Source organism: Strongylocentrotus purpuratus, unplaced genomic scaffold, assembly GCF_000002235.5.
Source record: "Strongylocentrotus purpuratus isolate Spur 01 unplaced genomic scaffold, Spur_5.0 spur5_scaffold_14, whole genome shotgun sequence".
Taxonomy (NCBI): Eukaryota; Metazoa; Echinodermata; class Echinoidea; order Camarodonta; family Strongylocentrotidae; genus Strongylocentrotus; species Strongylocentrotus purpuratus.
Window position 1 is genome coordinate 37,382,194 of NW_022145599.1, and position 16,660 is coordinate 37,398,853.

Sequence of the window (16,660 nt, forward strand, 5' to 3'; positions counted from 1 at the left end):
ACACACGATTTCTATAGCTTCAACTTCCAAGTTTATTAGATACATTACTTATAACAGTACAACATTCCTCAAAGTCTCCATTAACTGTTAACCTTTACTCTAAGATATGAAGAACTATTAGCCTGACACTAGTACATTCAAGCTTTTCTAACCTTTAATCTACATTCCTACAGGTATTTGACATCTTGAAATAAGATGGCTTCTATTCAAGTTGTAGAAGAGTAAGGCTTAGATATACTGGCATTTCTGTTATAAAAGAAACTTGTTTACCTTGGCAAGTTGGATTGTCCTTTCAAAACTAAATAGATGCAATACATTTCAAGTTGAGAGCATTCTAATGTTAGATCACTATAACTACCTGATTACTCTAACCAACCCCAAGAATTATAGCTGTACAATGTTTTGAAAAGAAATGAAGGTTAAGTGACATGCAAAATTTAAGAAAGTGACTGAAAGCAAGTTCAATGTCTAATATACGTTAAGAGAATACAAGCGATTAGTATCTTTTGAGTAAAGTCTGTGAGATGGTGTTTACCTAATTGAGGGTGATGAAATGATATTAGTAGTGAAGCTAATGTATTAATGAAAGAAAAGGTTGTTAGAGGCTGGTGAGATGAAAGGAATGCTATCATTATGATAATGGGATAAAGAAGAAGAAATGATAGTGGGCAAATTATCACTTGGATAACGTCACAAGATGTCAAGATGATTTTGGAGTTCAAATAGTTACTAGGGAAGTTAAGCCATGAGGAAAGTATTAGCATTTGTAATACTGTTTTGTTTAAGTTTTAAAATAGATTTCTACATTTATCTTTGGTAGTCCCCCAAAATAAATAATTAATCAAACGAACCAGATTTTAGCTATAAGATATTTTAACGAATACACAGACCAAAAAAAAAAAAATTAAAAATTATCTGCTCTAACTTACTTTACAAAGCATGCTCAGACTCTATTAATCTAGATTTCAATGCATATGCCAACAAAAACTTATGGCAAGCTATATACTATGGGTACCCAAAATATTTCCTTTTTAGAATTGCACCTAAATCATAAAATAACATGGAAATGATGTTTCTTATTGCAAAGCAAATGTGAAATACTATTCTAAATTTACAAAAAAATGCTATTTTTCTAATTTGCATATAATATATTTCAAAAAAAATCTACTAAGTGTGCAAAATATACATAAAATATGAACCAAATAAACTACATTTCCCATATATACCCACCATATAAGCAACCAAAAAGGTAGCACACAGAAAATTATAAATGTTACTGTGCAAAGGTTATCCATATAAACGTGCACTAATCCTATATTTCAACACAAATTTTAATATAAACATGCATTTACAGTTTCATAAATTACAATCTGTACATATATATGATTCAAAATCATTAATTCTATTCCAAACATCATTAATACTTAATGTATCAAAAGACATTCATTTTGGCACAGGCAAGATTTGATCGGAAAATCTGGTCAAACAAAACGAAACAAGTCAATTTGATGAAAATATAGTGTTTTGACACACAAGGAAGTCCTGATTAATATAATGATGTTCATGTTATTATATCTTACACAAAAATAAACAGTTTGCACAAATGTCGCTATTTCAGCCAGATGTTCAGAAATAAATATTCCTAACATTACAAAGCCCATATGGAAGCTCATTTATATACAGATATTACCAATTCATCGTAATAAATACTTAGGATTTTTTGGAGGTTAAAAATTTAATGATGGATTCATAGGAAATGGCTAGCAATAGCTGTTTGTTTTGTAAGAGTTTTGAGGAGGAAGTTACAACAGAGCATATTGTTTGCACTCTATAATTGTTATCAAATTATTATAATACTCAAAGAGATATGATTTTGATCAAATTGGCAATTCATCAAGGTAACTATTTCTTGGATTAGAAGACCAAGATTGAATCTTTTCATACAAAGCAAGGCTATGTTCTGATGGATACAACCAATGTATAGAGAACCTTTCATTCTTGTGGATATGGTAACATTAAAGATGCATACTACATGTATAAGACATTTCCTTACTTTACTTTTAATGTAATACCTGTATATATGTAGTGAAGCAAGATATGGTTTTGTGCGACAGCACTAAATATTTTCCTCACAGAAACTACAATGTACATTTCATAAAATACATGTATGTGATCAGATACATGTAGGTGTGTTAATAATGCAGAGGTGTTTTCTGCCTACGGTACCTTAAATCTACTGAATGCAATTGGCTATTTACATTTTTGGTTCATTACAAGTAGAATGGAAAAATATTCTTTCCATAATACTATGTACAAGTAATAAACATATTGCAAGATTTATTTACAGTGATGCCCTTGTAGGCTTGTATATGTACAAGTATATACACATGTATCATTTGCATAGATGTAGTATCGCAGACCAGCCTGAAGTGTTAATGCTTGAAAAAGAACTATTTTTTGAGGTTTATACCTGAATATTATAAAGGATGATTACTGTTACATTTTTCTCATGAAATATATCACAATGAAGGTCTTTTTTATTGTTTGAGTCTCTAATGTAAGTTCATAACACTAAATAACTCTCTGATAGACTATGAGTCAAAAGTAGTTGAAAGCAGGTAGATCACATGCATGTAACATTAAATACATGTCTTACAGCAACCATTGTGGTTAACAACTTTAGAATGAATCAAAGATTATGGGTAAGTTTCCAACAGTATGTTGTGAAACACTTTCAATTGTAAATCTATTACATAGAGCACATCTTGTGTAAGTTGTAATAACAAGTTTTAAACCGGTTTGACTTCTGAATACTCTCATTCCCAATAAGCTTAATAAAGAAACCACTCAGTTCCATTAACAATGAACTAATCAATCCGTCTGCAAAGAACATTCTATTCTGTGGAAAGTAGCTCTGTATCTATGCTCTTGGATTAAATCCCATTCATATATTGCATGAAAAGATCACTCGATACCTTCCTTTGAACATGCACTGTTGTGAAATCATTCAAACTTCCTGGAAATACAAGCTTGTGAACACACTTCACATAACATGACTATAAAGACTGATTTCATTACAATAAATCTACAGTAAACAAATACATTATTCATACCCTAGAATGTTTTGTATTTTTTTTAAGTTTGTGAAAAATTGATTTATCTCACTTTAGTTTCTTAAGAATGTGACATATCAAAGCTTACATCTAAAATTATTAAACAAAGGCCCTAATTCAACCAGTCCACCTTTCATTCTTGAGTTCCAAAGAAAAGACATTGAAATTCACAAGGGGTTTGAATAATTTAGTAAACTGTATATACATCCCAGATGAAACGAGAGAGAAAAGAATGGAAGATGAAATGAGCTTTAGATGTTTACACTATCATCTGTGAAGCACACCATGAACTCTAAACCGATACAAACATGTATACTCCATGTTCCCATGGTTACTACCTATCTTCAGCTCCACAAATTGTATCGGGCCTGAATCTTGATTCTGTGACAAGGAATTAAACATGATAAGATACAGATTAGAAAAAGAGATCCAACCAAACAAAGGTATCTCTTGTAAACAATTAGTTAACAATTACATATTAAAAGCTCTAATAAATGTTTATATAAGTATAAATTGGAGAGAAATATGCATAAAACATTCAACAGATATACATGATATCGATCACATTAAACTTTGAATTAATTAATCATATCTACAATAAACACCCCAAAATCTTACTCGCAACCTTCTCATAAAATGACAAAAGACTATAAAGCTCAATTGCCTTTTCATGGCTAAAGAAGCACTAGCAATATGCTGCATTATATGCACAATATGTATGCATAGTACTTTTCCTATCAATTTCATGAATAGTGTTGTTGACATTCAAAATGAATTTTTGCCATAATTGTGTCATGGTTCAGTATAAGCTTATATTTAATATGTGATACCTTGCAGTAGTCCATTAGTAAACTGATTTTCCCTGAATGCACCAAACATTTTAGGCTTGTTCTTACATACATATACATCAGACTTTATTTATAAAGCACACTAGTCAATGTACGAAGGTAAAACATAGTACTATTTTTTATGACAAGAATAACTGCATCGTGTGAGAAGAATAAGTTGTTATATGCTTACCTGAACAGGGAAGAACTGAAGAGGACTACTATCTACATCATACACATAGGAACCAAGCAGGTAGCCATCATGATCATACTCATCTCGTAATCCCTGCAGAAAAAAGAAATCAAAGAACAAACTATCATCAGCTGTTCAGTCATGCAAAACACACCACTGTGGGGTGTGTGTGGTATGTGCGGGCAGGGGGAGTACTGCAATGTCAATGTAATCATTATGCTTACAGAAAATGTGGCTGTGGAGAAGATTGGAAGGAATTAGTTACAGGGAAAGAGTCACCAATAAAGAAGTACTAGAGAGAGTGAATGAACGATGGAACGTTAGAAAAACAATGGAATAAAAACTGGATAAGACACATATTATGGGGGGATAACATGCTCAGGGATACCTTGGAAGGATGTAACCATGAGGTAGACCCAGAATTGGGATGATGACAGGTCATATGACATAAATGAAGAGGACAGCTTTAAAAAAAAAAGAGGGATAGAGAAAGAACTAAAGAGGACTGTGGTGTTTGGACCTGCCTTTGACAGAACACCCGAGAGAGAGAGAGAGAGAGAGAGAGAGAGAGAGAGAGAGAGAGAGAGAGAGAGCAAACGGGTGTTCAATAAACCTTAAGATACAAGCACTAACTCACCCAGACTGTAAAGTTCTTTGGAGCACTATCTATTATTCCTGCAGGATCTAAGGCTTTGGGAATGTGCTCCAAGGAGAATGCTGTGGGTTTAATAGCAGCAGCTAGCTGGATCACAATATAGCCTTGGGTTCCTTTGAAAGCCCAACAGTTTCCTGGATGTACATCAGGCTAGAGATATAAAGAGACAAATAATAATAGTAGTACAATTTATTTTTTTTGAAATTTATTTGATTTCCAGGTACATGTATAAACAAAATAGGAATGACAACACAGAGCATATAACATTAAGAGTAACAAGACAGTGAAAAAGCCACCAGCGGACGCCTGAGGATTACCTAAAAGAATTTCCATTCTGTCAAGAGGTTCTCCACATCCACTGGTGTTACATATAAATAGATTTAAGAAGTAACAATAAAATAACATAACATAATTCAAGTTCATCCATCAAGCATAATAACTAATAGAATGATTGCATGTATGTTGAACTTTGTGGCATGAAGAAAATAACAATCATGTACGGCATGTAACGGTAAAATAAAATAACATAATTCAAGTTCATTCATCAAGCATAATAACTAATAGAAGGATTGCATGTATGTTACAATAGAACTAAAGATGAGAGTATGGTCACAAATACAGGAGTACAAAGAAACAAATTAATTTTTTGACCATATGTGAGTTTCTTCAGATAGTCACATTCTTTTTTGGGGGTCACTGCATTCTAAGTTGGTCGTGTAATGAAAAATGTTATCAAATGGTCAAAGCCGACTGTAGTTGTACCTGGTGCAGTTCAAATTATAGAAACCTGTGTATAAAATTGCCACTGTAAAGTTGAATAGATAGTTTGAAGGCCAATCATCAAATCAAATCAAACTCTGAATACCTGTTTACTACTCTTACCTGAATGACTGTCCTTGGTGAATTACTCAGATACCAGAGAGGTATCCCAAACAAACTAAAGAGGGCAGTCTTAAAGGCATAGGTCTCGGAGCATCTGATACTGATGATACTTCCTCCTGCTGACTCTAGAGCATAGTCCACCATCCCTGTCTTATCAGCATTGTACATGTCAAACGCAGTGATCACAATGCTCTTCACACGCTGGGAGGAAAATATCAAAACAAATTCTATTATAATCTATTACATCAAAGACAATTTCAATTTACATGTTAATGTTCTTTATGTTTGAAAGAGGCCCTTTATATTCTGCTGCCTCATACAAGAGAAGAAATTCAATTCATAATTTACTTTTCAGTAGTTTGTACCAAGGTTGTCAGATTCACTACGTTAATCTCTTAACTATAAAAAAATTGTGCCAAGACCACAGCAATAATTGATATCTAAGATAGCAAATTCTAGTGCTTGGTTTCTTTCAAACATGCGAGCTTTAAAGGGATCCGGTAACTGTGCCTTAGATCCTTTAAACAAATCCTCGATTTAGCTCATGCTGCAACCTTTAAGTCAGTCAGGAACCCCATACTTTTACAAGCCGATCATTCTGCATTTGCCAAATGCCAAACGGTTTTCATAACACTGCAGTCTATTGGGGAAAACGAGTATGGTAAAACCGGTCACTCAAAGATTTTTACTGTTTTGAGGCACTTCTTGATCAGTTTGAAACGCAATTTTTTTTAGGGCTTCAATATTACACCATATCACAGACACTGATAACACGTAGGGCCGTGCATCTCATGTTTAAAATTGTTAAACGATCCCTTTTAAAAGAGTTAGGTTAACTTGAATTTTAGCTCATTTTATATTTTAAGACTCATTTTGATTTTTAAATCCACACCTACACAGGCCATCAATCATAAGAGTTTTCATGGAGGGTTAGGGTTAGACTAACTTACATCTTCATCTAGGCTTCCTCCAGCAGCAGCTGATCCTCCGGCTGCTCCACTACCACCAGTAGATACGAACGGAAAGAACCATGGCATTCCCTGTAATGACAACAAATTTATCATATCATTGTATGCCAGAGATATTGGAGAAAATGCAGAAGCCATCAAGCAAAAGAATTTTAGGTGATGTAAAGAAGAAAATCTAAATTTAGCATCCCTGCCCACTCTTTTTCTTCTTTCTAACTCATTCCTTTTTTCTTTTGTATCGTTCAAAAGAAAAGAAACAATACTAATTTAGTGACCTTTTGGCCTCTGTGACATCATTATGGACTCTTTATGTGTTGCATCTTGTTAAAAAATAGCCATTTTGCTGCCATCCTTAAAAAAAGGGGGAAGGGCACTTTTTTCTGTACTTCTTTCTTCTTGCAATGCTTTTCTCTCAATGACACAAGTTTGATGCACTTATATCATGCCCCTTCTCATTGATAAGAATTATTTAGGCTTCTGTGCTTCACTGGCAGTCTAGAGGGACATGCTCCTTCCAACATTCAAGGCAAAATAAAACTTGTTCATTCTACGTTCTTCTTCTTGTCCATTTACTATTACTACAAAATCCCAATATATAACCCAATATCATGATATCAACAGCTATAAAATAGTAATAATCCTTGTTGTACTTACAGCTGCCCCTGTCTTGTTCTTACAGCAGTTGATGACATCTACTTCTAGATGAGCATACTGCTGCTGAAGCTGAGACACATTAGCCTTGAGCTTAGACAGGTCATCATCCCAAGCAGCCCCTCCGAGGGTAGCTCCTGCTAATCCTCCTGCTAATCCAGCTGCAGCACCAAAACCCCCACTGTAAAGGAATCAAAGATTTAACTGCTCAGCTTATCAGATTCATAAAAAGTACTTCAATTTGTTTCTAGCAGGTTTACACATTTATACATAATATGCCATGTTTTTATTTTGGTCTGTTCCATCTGAGAGCACAGAGAGTTGTTAAGCACACTTCAGAATCCCAGATTCAAGTATAATTTCACAAGGGTACCATACATGCTTAAGTTGTAAGTAAAACTAGCTAATTGAAAGGTATTTTTTCACAAAGAATTACAGCTCAAACTTGGCCAAGTGAAAATTAGTCATGATACCTTCTCATAGCATGACTTGTAGAATTATTCATACCTGCTCTCTTTCTGGGCAGTCTCAAGTCTCTGAAGCTCTAGCCCAAGCTTGTTCATCTCTGCCTGCAGTCCTACAATAGCTGCTTTCAGTTCACCATTTCCTGATTCTTGAGAGATCTTCAGATTAGCCAAAGCTACATCAAGTGAGTTGAGTCTGTCCTGGATGGAGGCTAGGAAGGTAGATGAAGATTCAACAGAGCTGTCTTGAACAAACAGGATAGCATTGATATCAGCAACGGTCTGACGCAAGGCATTTATATCTCCCTTCATCCAATCTACATTCTGTGAAGAGGTGCTTCCTGTGGAGGTGCTTCCTGTAGACCCAGCAGAGAATCCACCACTCAGCAAGACTTGAATAGATGAAGCAAGATCATTCAGCCTGGTTTCAAGCACACTTAGTTGGATAGTATCACCATTAGCACGTGAAGTCTGCTTTTTGATCAAGTCTGTGTTGAACTGGAGTCTAACTACATTGTCTTGAAGACCTGCCTGACCCTGCGTAACATCTCTAATGGCATCATCAAGGCTAGCCAATGATGCCTCCAGTTTGACTTCATCCAATCTCCCTTCAAGGTGCTCTAGTTTACTGGATAATAAGTTGATTTCTGAGTTTACTATGGTGATACCTGAAGCAGTCTCTCCTGCAAGTTCATTCTGAAGTTTGCTGATGGCCACATGCACTGCATCCATCTCTTCCTTGAGGACATTCATGTCTCTAATGCTGATCAAAGAATGAGATGTACCATCTGCTTCTGACAGCATCACCACTGAACCATTCAGACTCTTCTCTAAGGCACTAATGCTCCTACTCAAAGCTAGCAGCTTGGCAGAGTGGATGTCTACTGTCTGGGTTGTTTGTGAGACAGATGTCTTCAATTCTGTCACCTTAAGTTGGATACTAGCAATGTCCGTTTGCAGACTGGCAAACTGAGAGCCAAGTTTATTGAGATTGGCCTGCAAGACATCAATGGCCCCCGTATTGACTGCTGCATCAGTATCACCCTGCTGGACTACTGTTCTAGATGACTGTAATGTGTTCACGTTGAGCTGCAGCTGGCTACTGTCCTTTTCAAGACCGTTTAATCTGGTTTGGAGCTGACTCAACCGTTCCAAGATACTGTTAATATCAGTAGACATCAGCTGGTTGACTGCCGTTCTCAATTCTGACAAGTCGGTCTCTGTGACCTTTGCAGCATTCAACAGAGATGAATGCTTGTTAACCAGGCCTTCAATAGAACCCTCATAACCAACATGTTTTATCTTCATGTCTGTCATATCCTGCTTCAGGACAGACATCTCCTCGTACAAAGCCGACAAATGGCTAGCAGACGTCCCGCTGTTTGATCCAACCTGTGTCGCATTAAGCTCAACGTCACGCATTTCCTGGCGGATTGCTGTAAGACTTGCCTCTACAGAGTTAATGTTATCCACCACTGATGTAAGTTGCATGGAATGATGGCCATCTGTTTGTGAAAAGGTCTCCATCTCTCTCTTTACTTGTACGAGAGTGAGTTCTAAGCCTTGTACTTCTGCAATTTTCTGTGAGACTGTGAGCATGTTGGCATTCAATGAATTGATATCTCCTCTCCGCTGTCGATTTGACGACTTTGCTAGTTGAGCATCGGCTACACACTTGGTATGTAAACGCTGCAAGGATCCTCTTAGCTCTGCTAAACTGCCTGTTAGAGATGTGAAATCTTTGCGTAGATTAACTGTGGCAGGAGATAAGTTGTCGGTCTGTTCAGCAGCAGAATCAACCTGATGGGAATAGATTCACAAACATGAAGTGAGATAAACAAGTGCAGAGTTTGTACTTCATCCACATCTAGTTAAAGCATATTGCAATTGTGAAGAACTTATATCACAATTGAAGTTCAATTATATGTTTTTCGATGTACACGCAATTCCATCTTTAACTGCCGTTTTTTCTATGCGTCTTCAAATCATATTGTGTATATGCTATCATTTAAAGCTTATCTGTACAAGTTTATAGGAGGGATAAGAGCACCCTGCAAGGTCACTGGACAGGTGATTATCTCATCAAGTCAGCTCTCAATCAACATAATAAAAAGAGGATCATGGGGGACCAATGGTCACCGATTAGGCATTGTTTTCTATATAGAGGGAGCAAGTAGCTACAAGTAGGACAGTGTGGCTTTAAGGACAAATTGTTTACCCCCCCCCCCCCCAGCAATCATTAACATCATGTTTTGTACCTTGAGTTGTAACATCCGTATGCTTGCTTTGAGGTCTGAAAACTTAGATTCTAATGAATTAATGAGGTCCATCGTGGCTCTGTTTGGTGCAGAGTTTGAGTTGCTCGCTATGGTGTCTGTCAGTTGCATTTGAAGAGCTTGAATCTCCTTAGATTGCCGGCCTCGAAGCTCTTGGAGCTGAGAACATAGCAGAAAATGAGGGAAAACATATGTTTATGACAGATAGCACATTAAATTTGAGCTTGCTGCTGAGAATCATGCAAGTGTTATCCTACAATTTCACAATTTAATCACTTTTCCACGACACCCTAACAATATGGGCACAGATTTCTCAGTAATTTTCATTTGAGATCATAACGTAAATTTGATGATGATGCTCAAAATGCTAATTAAAAGAAGCATGTGTATATGTAGTTAATTTAAATTAAGCCCTTCAACCAACATCACTGAAGATACTAAATTCATTGCAGAATGCTTTATTGATATAGAATACTTGATATATGGGAGATAAACTCAAAGAGGTGTATTAAAATGACTTACGAGTAGAATTTGATCTTTCTGGCTATAAAGTTGGACACGAAGCTCCCCAACCTCTCTCTGTACGGCTGAATCAATCCAACCCATCAACTGATCCTGTTTAAGGCACTTTATACACCCCTCTACCCCCATCGCACCAAGGAATCCTCCTTGGTCTGGTGGTGGTTCTTGATCAGGGTGTGGGGATGGCGTGAACCAATAATTGATTCTATCTTGTAAGAAGATGAATTGCTGGTTGATGGGATGAAGAGATGACTCTCCCTACAAGTAAAACATTGAAGACAACAATAGGAAGGTGGTTATTTTGAAGAGCATTCTCAACATTACATAATAGGTAATTCCTGATTCCTGTATTGTTTTGACATTTTTTGCATTGAATTGAGGAAGGGAATTAGAAATGTTGGCTTATGTTAGTCATACCTTCCAATTGCCATCTAATCTATACTGCAAGAGATTTAACAATGAATAAATTGTGATTATTCATGAATGCAAGCACCATTTTTGCTCAATATCACTTAATTCATAACAAAGTTATAGGAAACTAGATGGAACTTCAACTGCGCGCAGTCGAAATGATGCCTCCGTCATAGAGCAATTTTAAAAACCAAAACAGAAGAAATTTTTCAAATTCAAGTTCAATTGTAATCCATTAACAGGTTCTCAGAATATCGTGATTACAAGCAATTTCTCATGTACATACATGACCCTCTGATCTTTGACCTCATGACCCTAAAATCTACTCAGTTCATTGGCTCTGCAAGATGTCCAGAGTTAAATAGTAATCCATCTGTCAGTTCTAATGAGAATGCGTTCACAAGCTATCTTTGCATACATAATGAGCCGCATGACCTTTGACCTTGACCTCATGACCCAAAATCTAATCAGTTCATCGGCTCTGCAAGTAACATACATGACCAAAGTTTGGCAGGAATCCATCAATCGGTTCTTCAGATAACGCGATCACGAGCTGTTTTTGCATACATAATGAGCCCTGTGACCTTTGACCTTTGACCTCGTGACCCCATAATCTAATCAGTTCATCGGCTCTGTAAGATACATACATGACTAAAGTTTGGCAGGAATCCATCAATCGGTTCTTCAGATAACACGATCACGAGCTGTTTTTGCATACATAATGAGCCCTGTGACCTTTGACCTTTGACCTCGTGACTCCAAAATCTAATCAGTTCATCGGCTCTGTAAGATACATACATGACCAAAGTTTGGCAGGAATCCATCAATCGGTTCTTCAGATAACGCGATCACGAGCTGTTTTTGCATACATAATGAGCCCTGTGACCTTTGACCTTTGACCTCGTGACTCCAAAATCTAATCAGTTCACCGGCTCTGTAAGATACATACATGACCAAAGTTTGGCAGGAATCCATCAATCGGTTCTTCAGATAACGCGATCACGAGAACGGGACGTACGTACGGACGGACATACTTACGGACGGACGGACGGACAACCCAAAAACATAATGCCTCCGGCTACTTCGTAACGGAGGCATAAAAACAAGGCACTATTGATCCAATACTTACAAATAAAACAAATTTGAGAAGGTATTGTTACATAACCAATTTTTTGTTCCTCATTCGTAATTTCTTTCTTTACCTACCTTTGTTTGATTGGTTTCATTCCTTGCTAGGAGTGGGAAGATGAAATATCTGCCTGTTGCTGCTGACGATACAGCTGCAAATAAAAGGAAATTAACAAAAAGAATTAAATGAATGAGATTAATCAAGAAAATACGCAAAACACAGTCTCAAAGAGGGACAAACATGCAATACTTATCAGTGTCTTTTCTTACACAGAAAATTCTCATAACCTTTTTTGTTTTGTTTTAGTGTGTTTTTATTCAATAGAATATTCAACACAACATAAAGTACAGGTTAGGTAGCAGATGAAAAGTGTATCATACAATATATCTTCATAGTAGCAACCGATCTACAGTATACTACCAAAAAAAGCAATCAAACAAAACTATCCATAACCATATTTTAAAAACGTGAAAAGGAATAAAAGTACCCAACACAGCACTACACAAAACATCACATAACACACACACACACACGCACACAAACACACAAGAAATGTCTCTATACTAACTGCACAATATTGTTATTTTCTCATGTAGAGGTTGGGGGGGGGGGGACCTCAATGGTCTACAACTCACACGTCCATTTTTTAAAGTGCAGGCTCAATTTACCTCTCTTATCAGCAGTCTTGTATTCAATCTTGTTTTTTATTTTTAGAAAATTAATAAAAGCTTGAAAATTTAGGTTACTTTGCTGAAATTTACATCTAATAACATAAAATTTAAAACAGAGAAACAAATAAGTTATACGTTTGTCATGTTTACTGCCAATGTCAACACCAAAGACATAACTAAAATCTGCATATATTGTGGACTCCTTAATCCTATAGTCAATATAATCAGTCAGTTCTTTCCATAAAGGAACAACCACTTCATACTCACAAAAATATATGTTTCAAGATCTCAGGGGACTTTTGACAAAAATAACACATTGGAGAATCACTCCTTCCAGTTTTGAAAGAATATGCATACATGTACATGTACATGTATCTAGGCACTTGCAATTTGCTCACCAGCTTAGAGACAATATTCTGAAATATTTCCTCCTCCACATCTTAAGGGTTCAAAACCAATCCAGATATAATGCATTCACTAACAAATCATATTTTCAACGATCTTTCAAGGGAATATCAAATTCTATGAAAATTCTCATAACCTCAAGTACTTTGATTACAATTAAAATCATACAAATTTTCAACATACACAGTCAACACAATTTGCAAGTGTTCACAAAAGTATATGGGTGTTATCATAAATAAAAAAGTTGTGATGAAATATATTTCACTCTCTCTTTACTCTCAGGATAAACACGTTCCCTACACTAGAGGGTACACCATTGAATTTCTTTAAAATGTTATTTTTCACACATCTTCTACTCAAACTCACCCAACAGCAGGAGTAAAGGAAGACAAAAGCAACAGAATGGAATACCACCAGCTCTTCTCCTTCTTCTCTCTTCTTCTAAAATAGTTGTGGTAGTGGTAGTTGTTTCCGTGTATTCACCACCTGTTGAATACACCTCACTTTCTCTGCCATACTGTGGGCCATGTTGCAATGTGGTAATGGGTGCCCTGTTCAATTATACAAAACATATTGACCCACACTTTAAACGTATTACTGTCAAATACATATTTACTTGCAGTGTTCCTAGATTTACTGAAATACTGACATGAGGCCCTGTTTGGTAACAATGAAATGCAATAACAATAATGAACATAAACACATAACAGTAACAGAAAACAAAACACAGAAGATATTAAGTATATACATGAACATACAAATTCTTTGGTATCCTTGTAATACATATTGATCTTTTCAACAAAATATTATTGCATATTTTGAAAAACATACATGTATTACATGCAAAGTCATGCATAGACGGTAATCTGTTTTGAAAACAGGTGAAAAAAAATGATTAATTTTTTAGACATATTTACAATTATGGAAATATTGTTCATCTTTCCTCTTTTCCATCATTGAAAAGTTTGGAAGAGCGAGTCAATACTTATGCTACGACAAATACTTATCATCTGTTCCTCAAAGAGGAGGCGCGATAGCTCAGCTGGTAGAGCAGTATTCCAGCGACCAGGGTTCGAAACCAAGTCGATGCCCTAGTGCCCTTTGGTAAGGCATTAATCCTCATCCCCAGGAAAAGACCTAAAGCAGTTGGTCCTCCTCCACTAACAAGCAATTACACTTTCTTAGCAGTCAGGTAAAATAACCACCACACACACACACTCACAGGCACAACATCAAGCCCAACTGGTATAATAAATGAAGGGAGTAAAAGATGCCTTTCAATTCAATCTTTTGTTTTAGTGGTTATACCAAGATAAGAAAAAGTGTGATGATAAAGCAATGGAGAATTCACCTCACAAAGCTGTAGAACCGTTGGTAATACTAGAAACTTACCTACGGAAGCTGTAGAACCAAGGATTATACCACATAGCACTGCATGCATCAGAAACCTTGCGTCCTAACATCCACAAACACGACAGCAACCACATCAACAGATCTCCTACAAAAGAAGTCATTTATACAGGTATTATATGCCGGTATACATTCTCTGGTTGCACAAAAGCTAGTCATTATGCAGAACCATATCCACCTTTAAATACGCAGGTCAATGGATATGTACTACTGTGACATCAGTCTTTCAATCAAGATCATAATTCCCATGGGAGAATGGCAAGAAAGGAAACTGCAAAGTTTTGAGAAATAGGTTTACTTGATAAGTATTATCAAATAGGAGTAAATTCAATATTTTTGTAACAGGCTGAATAAGGTTATCAGCTAATGTTTAATGTTTTTTATTTTCCTTTGAGTCACTTAGAGTGGCATCTCTGACGACTTGTTTGCAATATTTTTGAGCAATCACTTCAACATTTCTTTCTCTTTCTAATAATAATAATAATATTTAGCTTTTATATAGCGCTTAATACAATGTCTCAAAGCGCTTTACAAATATACTAGTATCTGTGATAGCATAACTCTATTTGATTTCCAGTCTCAGTCAGTCATCATAACTCACCTAATGAATACCCTGCTGATGAAACCTTTGACCCCACACTCGATGAAGCTGATTTGAGGACTGTGATCGTCTTGGAAACCACTGTTCTTACAATGGTCTCTATCACAACCAAGATTGAGAAGAGAGTCCTCATGAAGATTGGGAAGAGCCCAGCTTGTTTGTGGTAGTGGTTGCCTTGTTGTTGTAGCCATGTTGTGGAGGTGGTAGTTGTGATGGTGGTGATGGTTGTTGTACTTGTACCACCAGAGGGAATATCACTATCTGTACACACAGACACACATACACACAAGAAATGGTGATAACAAGAGAAAGTACATGATAAACTGAAATGATACTGTGGACATATTCATGTTTTTTCTATTACGCACATGTACAATGTGCATTGCTTTCATTTCACGACTGCTAAGTAGCTAATCAAGATCAAAGTTTAACTCTGTAAATTATTCACAGGTAAAGTAATAGTTATATAGACAACTTTGACTGGATTTTACATGCATTTTAGATGTGTTTAATTTCAGTCTGTAGCATTTAACAGATTAACATCAAGGTAAATATCATACACAAGCTTCCGCGTGTGCATGTCCATACAAACAGATATAATATAAATTTGCCAAATTATTAATTCATCTGTTGTGTTAAAAATAATTTATTTTCTTTAATTAAAAGACTCACCTGAAAATTCACTTTCATTTCCATCCAGACCTAACATAAAATAACAAACAGATAAATAATGACTGCCTGCAGAAAATTTATAAATTGATTTCACACAGATTACCAAGTCAAAGGTCTATGCATTTAATAATTTTTAACACAAGAATGACAATTTCTTTTCACTGGCTTAGCTTGTCTTACTTACTGAAGAAAAGACGGTGCCAGGAATTAACTACCGGTACGTTAAGTGAAATGCTACCTGTATAAGCAAAAAAAAAACATTACAAGGGAAACATAAATGGTATACTTACCATACATATTTTGCAAGCTTCTGTTCTCCTGATTTTTACGTGTCATCATTTCTCTATGACTGGTCTCTGATATCACACCTGAGCGATCAGTAACACTGGATTCATGAATATTTCTGTAAGCCTCTTCATTTGCATTATCCTGCATCCCGGACTGGTCAGAATACGTATGCGTTGCGGTCTTGGTGACTCGCCTGGTCCGATGCGACTTTGCAGGTTCACGGAAAGGTGTGTTCTCATATTGTCCTTCATGTTGCTGTGCAGGGAGTCTATTGCTCCTCCTTGCTGATGATCGTGTGGAGTATCTGTGACCAGGTTGTGCAGAGTGTGGTGTCTGGGGTAGTAACTCACTTTCATCTTGGCCACTCCTAGACATTATCGGAGTCTCATAAGAGTTGGCTACCCTGCGCAATGAACCCGACTGGCTTACAGATGACGAGTAACTTGCACTGTAACAAACACAAAATTTAAACATTTTTAAAATATCAACAAAATACATGAATCAATTAGAAATAAATCAATA

The 16,660-nt window shown here is 36.2% G+C and overlaps 1 protein-coding gene across 2 annotated transcripts in view; it reads right to left on the reverse strand.

Moving 5' to 3' along the window:
- Nucleotides 1–12: 12 nt before the first annotated feature.
- LOC100892160 overlaps nt 13–16,660 on the reverse strand; it is a 29,897-nt gene continuing 13,249 nt past the window's right edge. For both annotated transcript variants that reach the window (XM_030984894.1, XM_030984895.1), the window contains exons 4-18: nt 16,141–16,586; nt 15,851–15,880; nt 15,179–15,439; nt 14,560–14,665; nt 13,534–13,718; nt 12,169–12,242; nt 10,552–10,809; nt 10,012–10,188; nt 7,797–9,553; nt 7,293–7,470; nt 6,621–6,710; nt 5,671–5,871; nt 4,771–4,938; nt 4,134–4,226; nt 13–3,494 (exon numbers count right to left, since the gene is read on the reverse strand). In XM_030984894.1, coding sequence (XP_030840754.1) covers nt 3,381–3,494; nt 4,134–4,226; nt 4,771–4,938; nt 5,671–5,871; nt 6,621–6,710; nt 7,293–7,470; nt 7,797–9,553; nt 10,012–10,188; nt 10,552–10,809; nt 12,169–12,242; nt 13,534–13,718; nt 14,560–14,665; nt 15,179–15,439; nt 15,851–15,880; nt 16,141–16,586 — 4,138 coding nt within the window. In that variant the 3' untranslated portion in view covers nt 13–3,380. The remainder of the gene's footprint in view (nt 3,495–4,133; nt 4,227–4,770; nt 4,939–5,670; nt 5,872–6,620; nt 6,711–7,292; nt 7,471–7,796; nt 9,554–10,011; nt 10,189–10,551; nt 10,810–12,168; nt 12,243–13,533; nt 13,719–14,559; nt 14,666–15,178; nt 15,440–15,850; nt 15,881–16,140; nt 16,587–16,660) is intronic.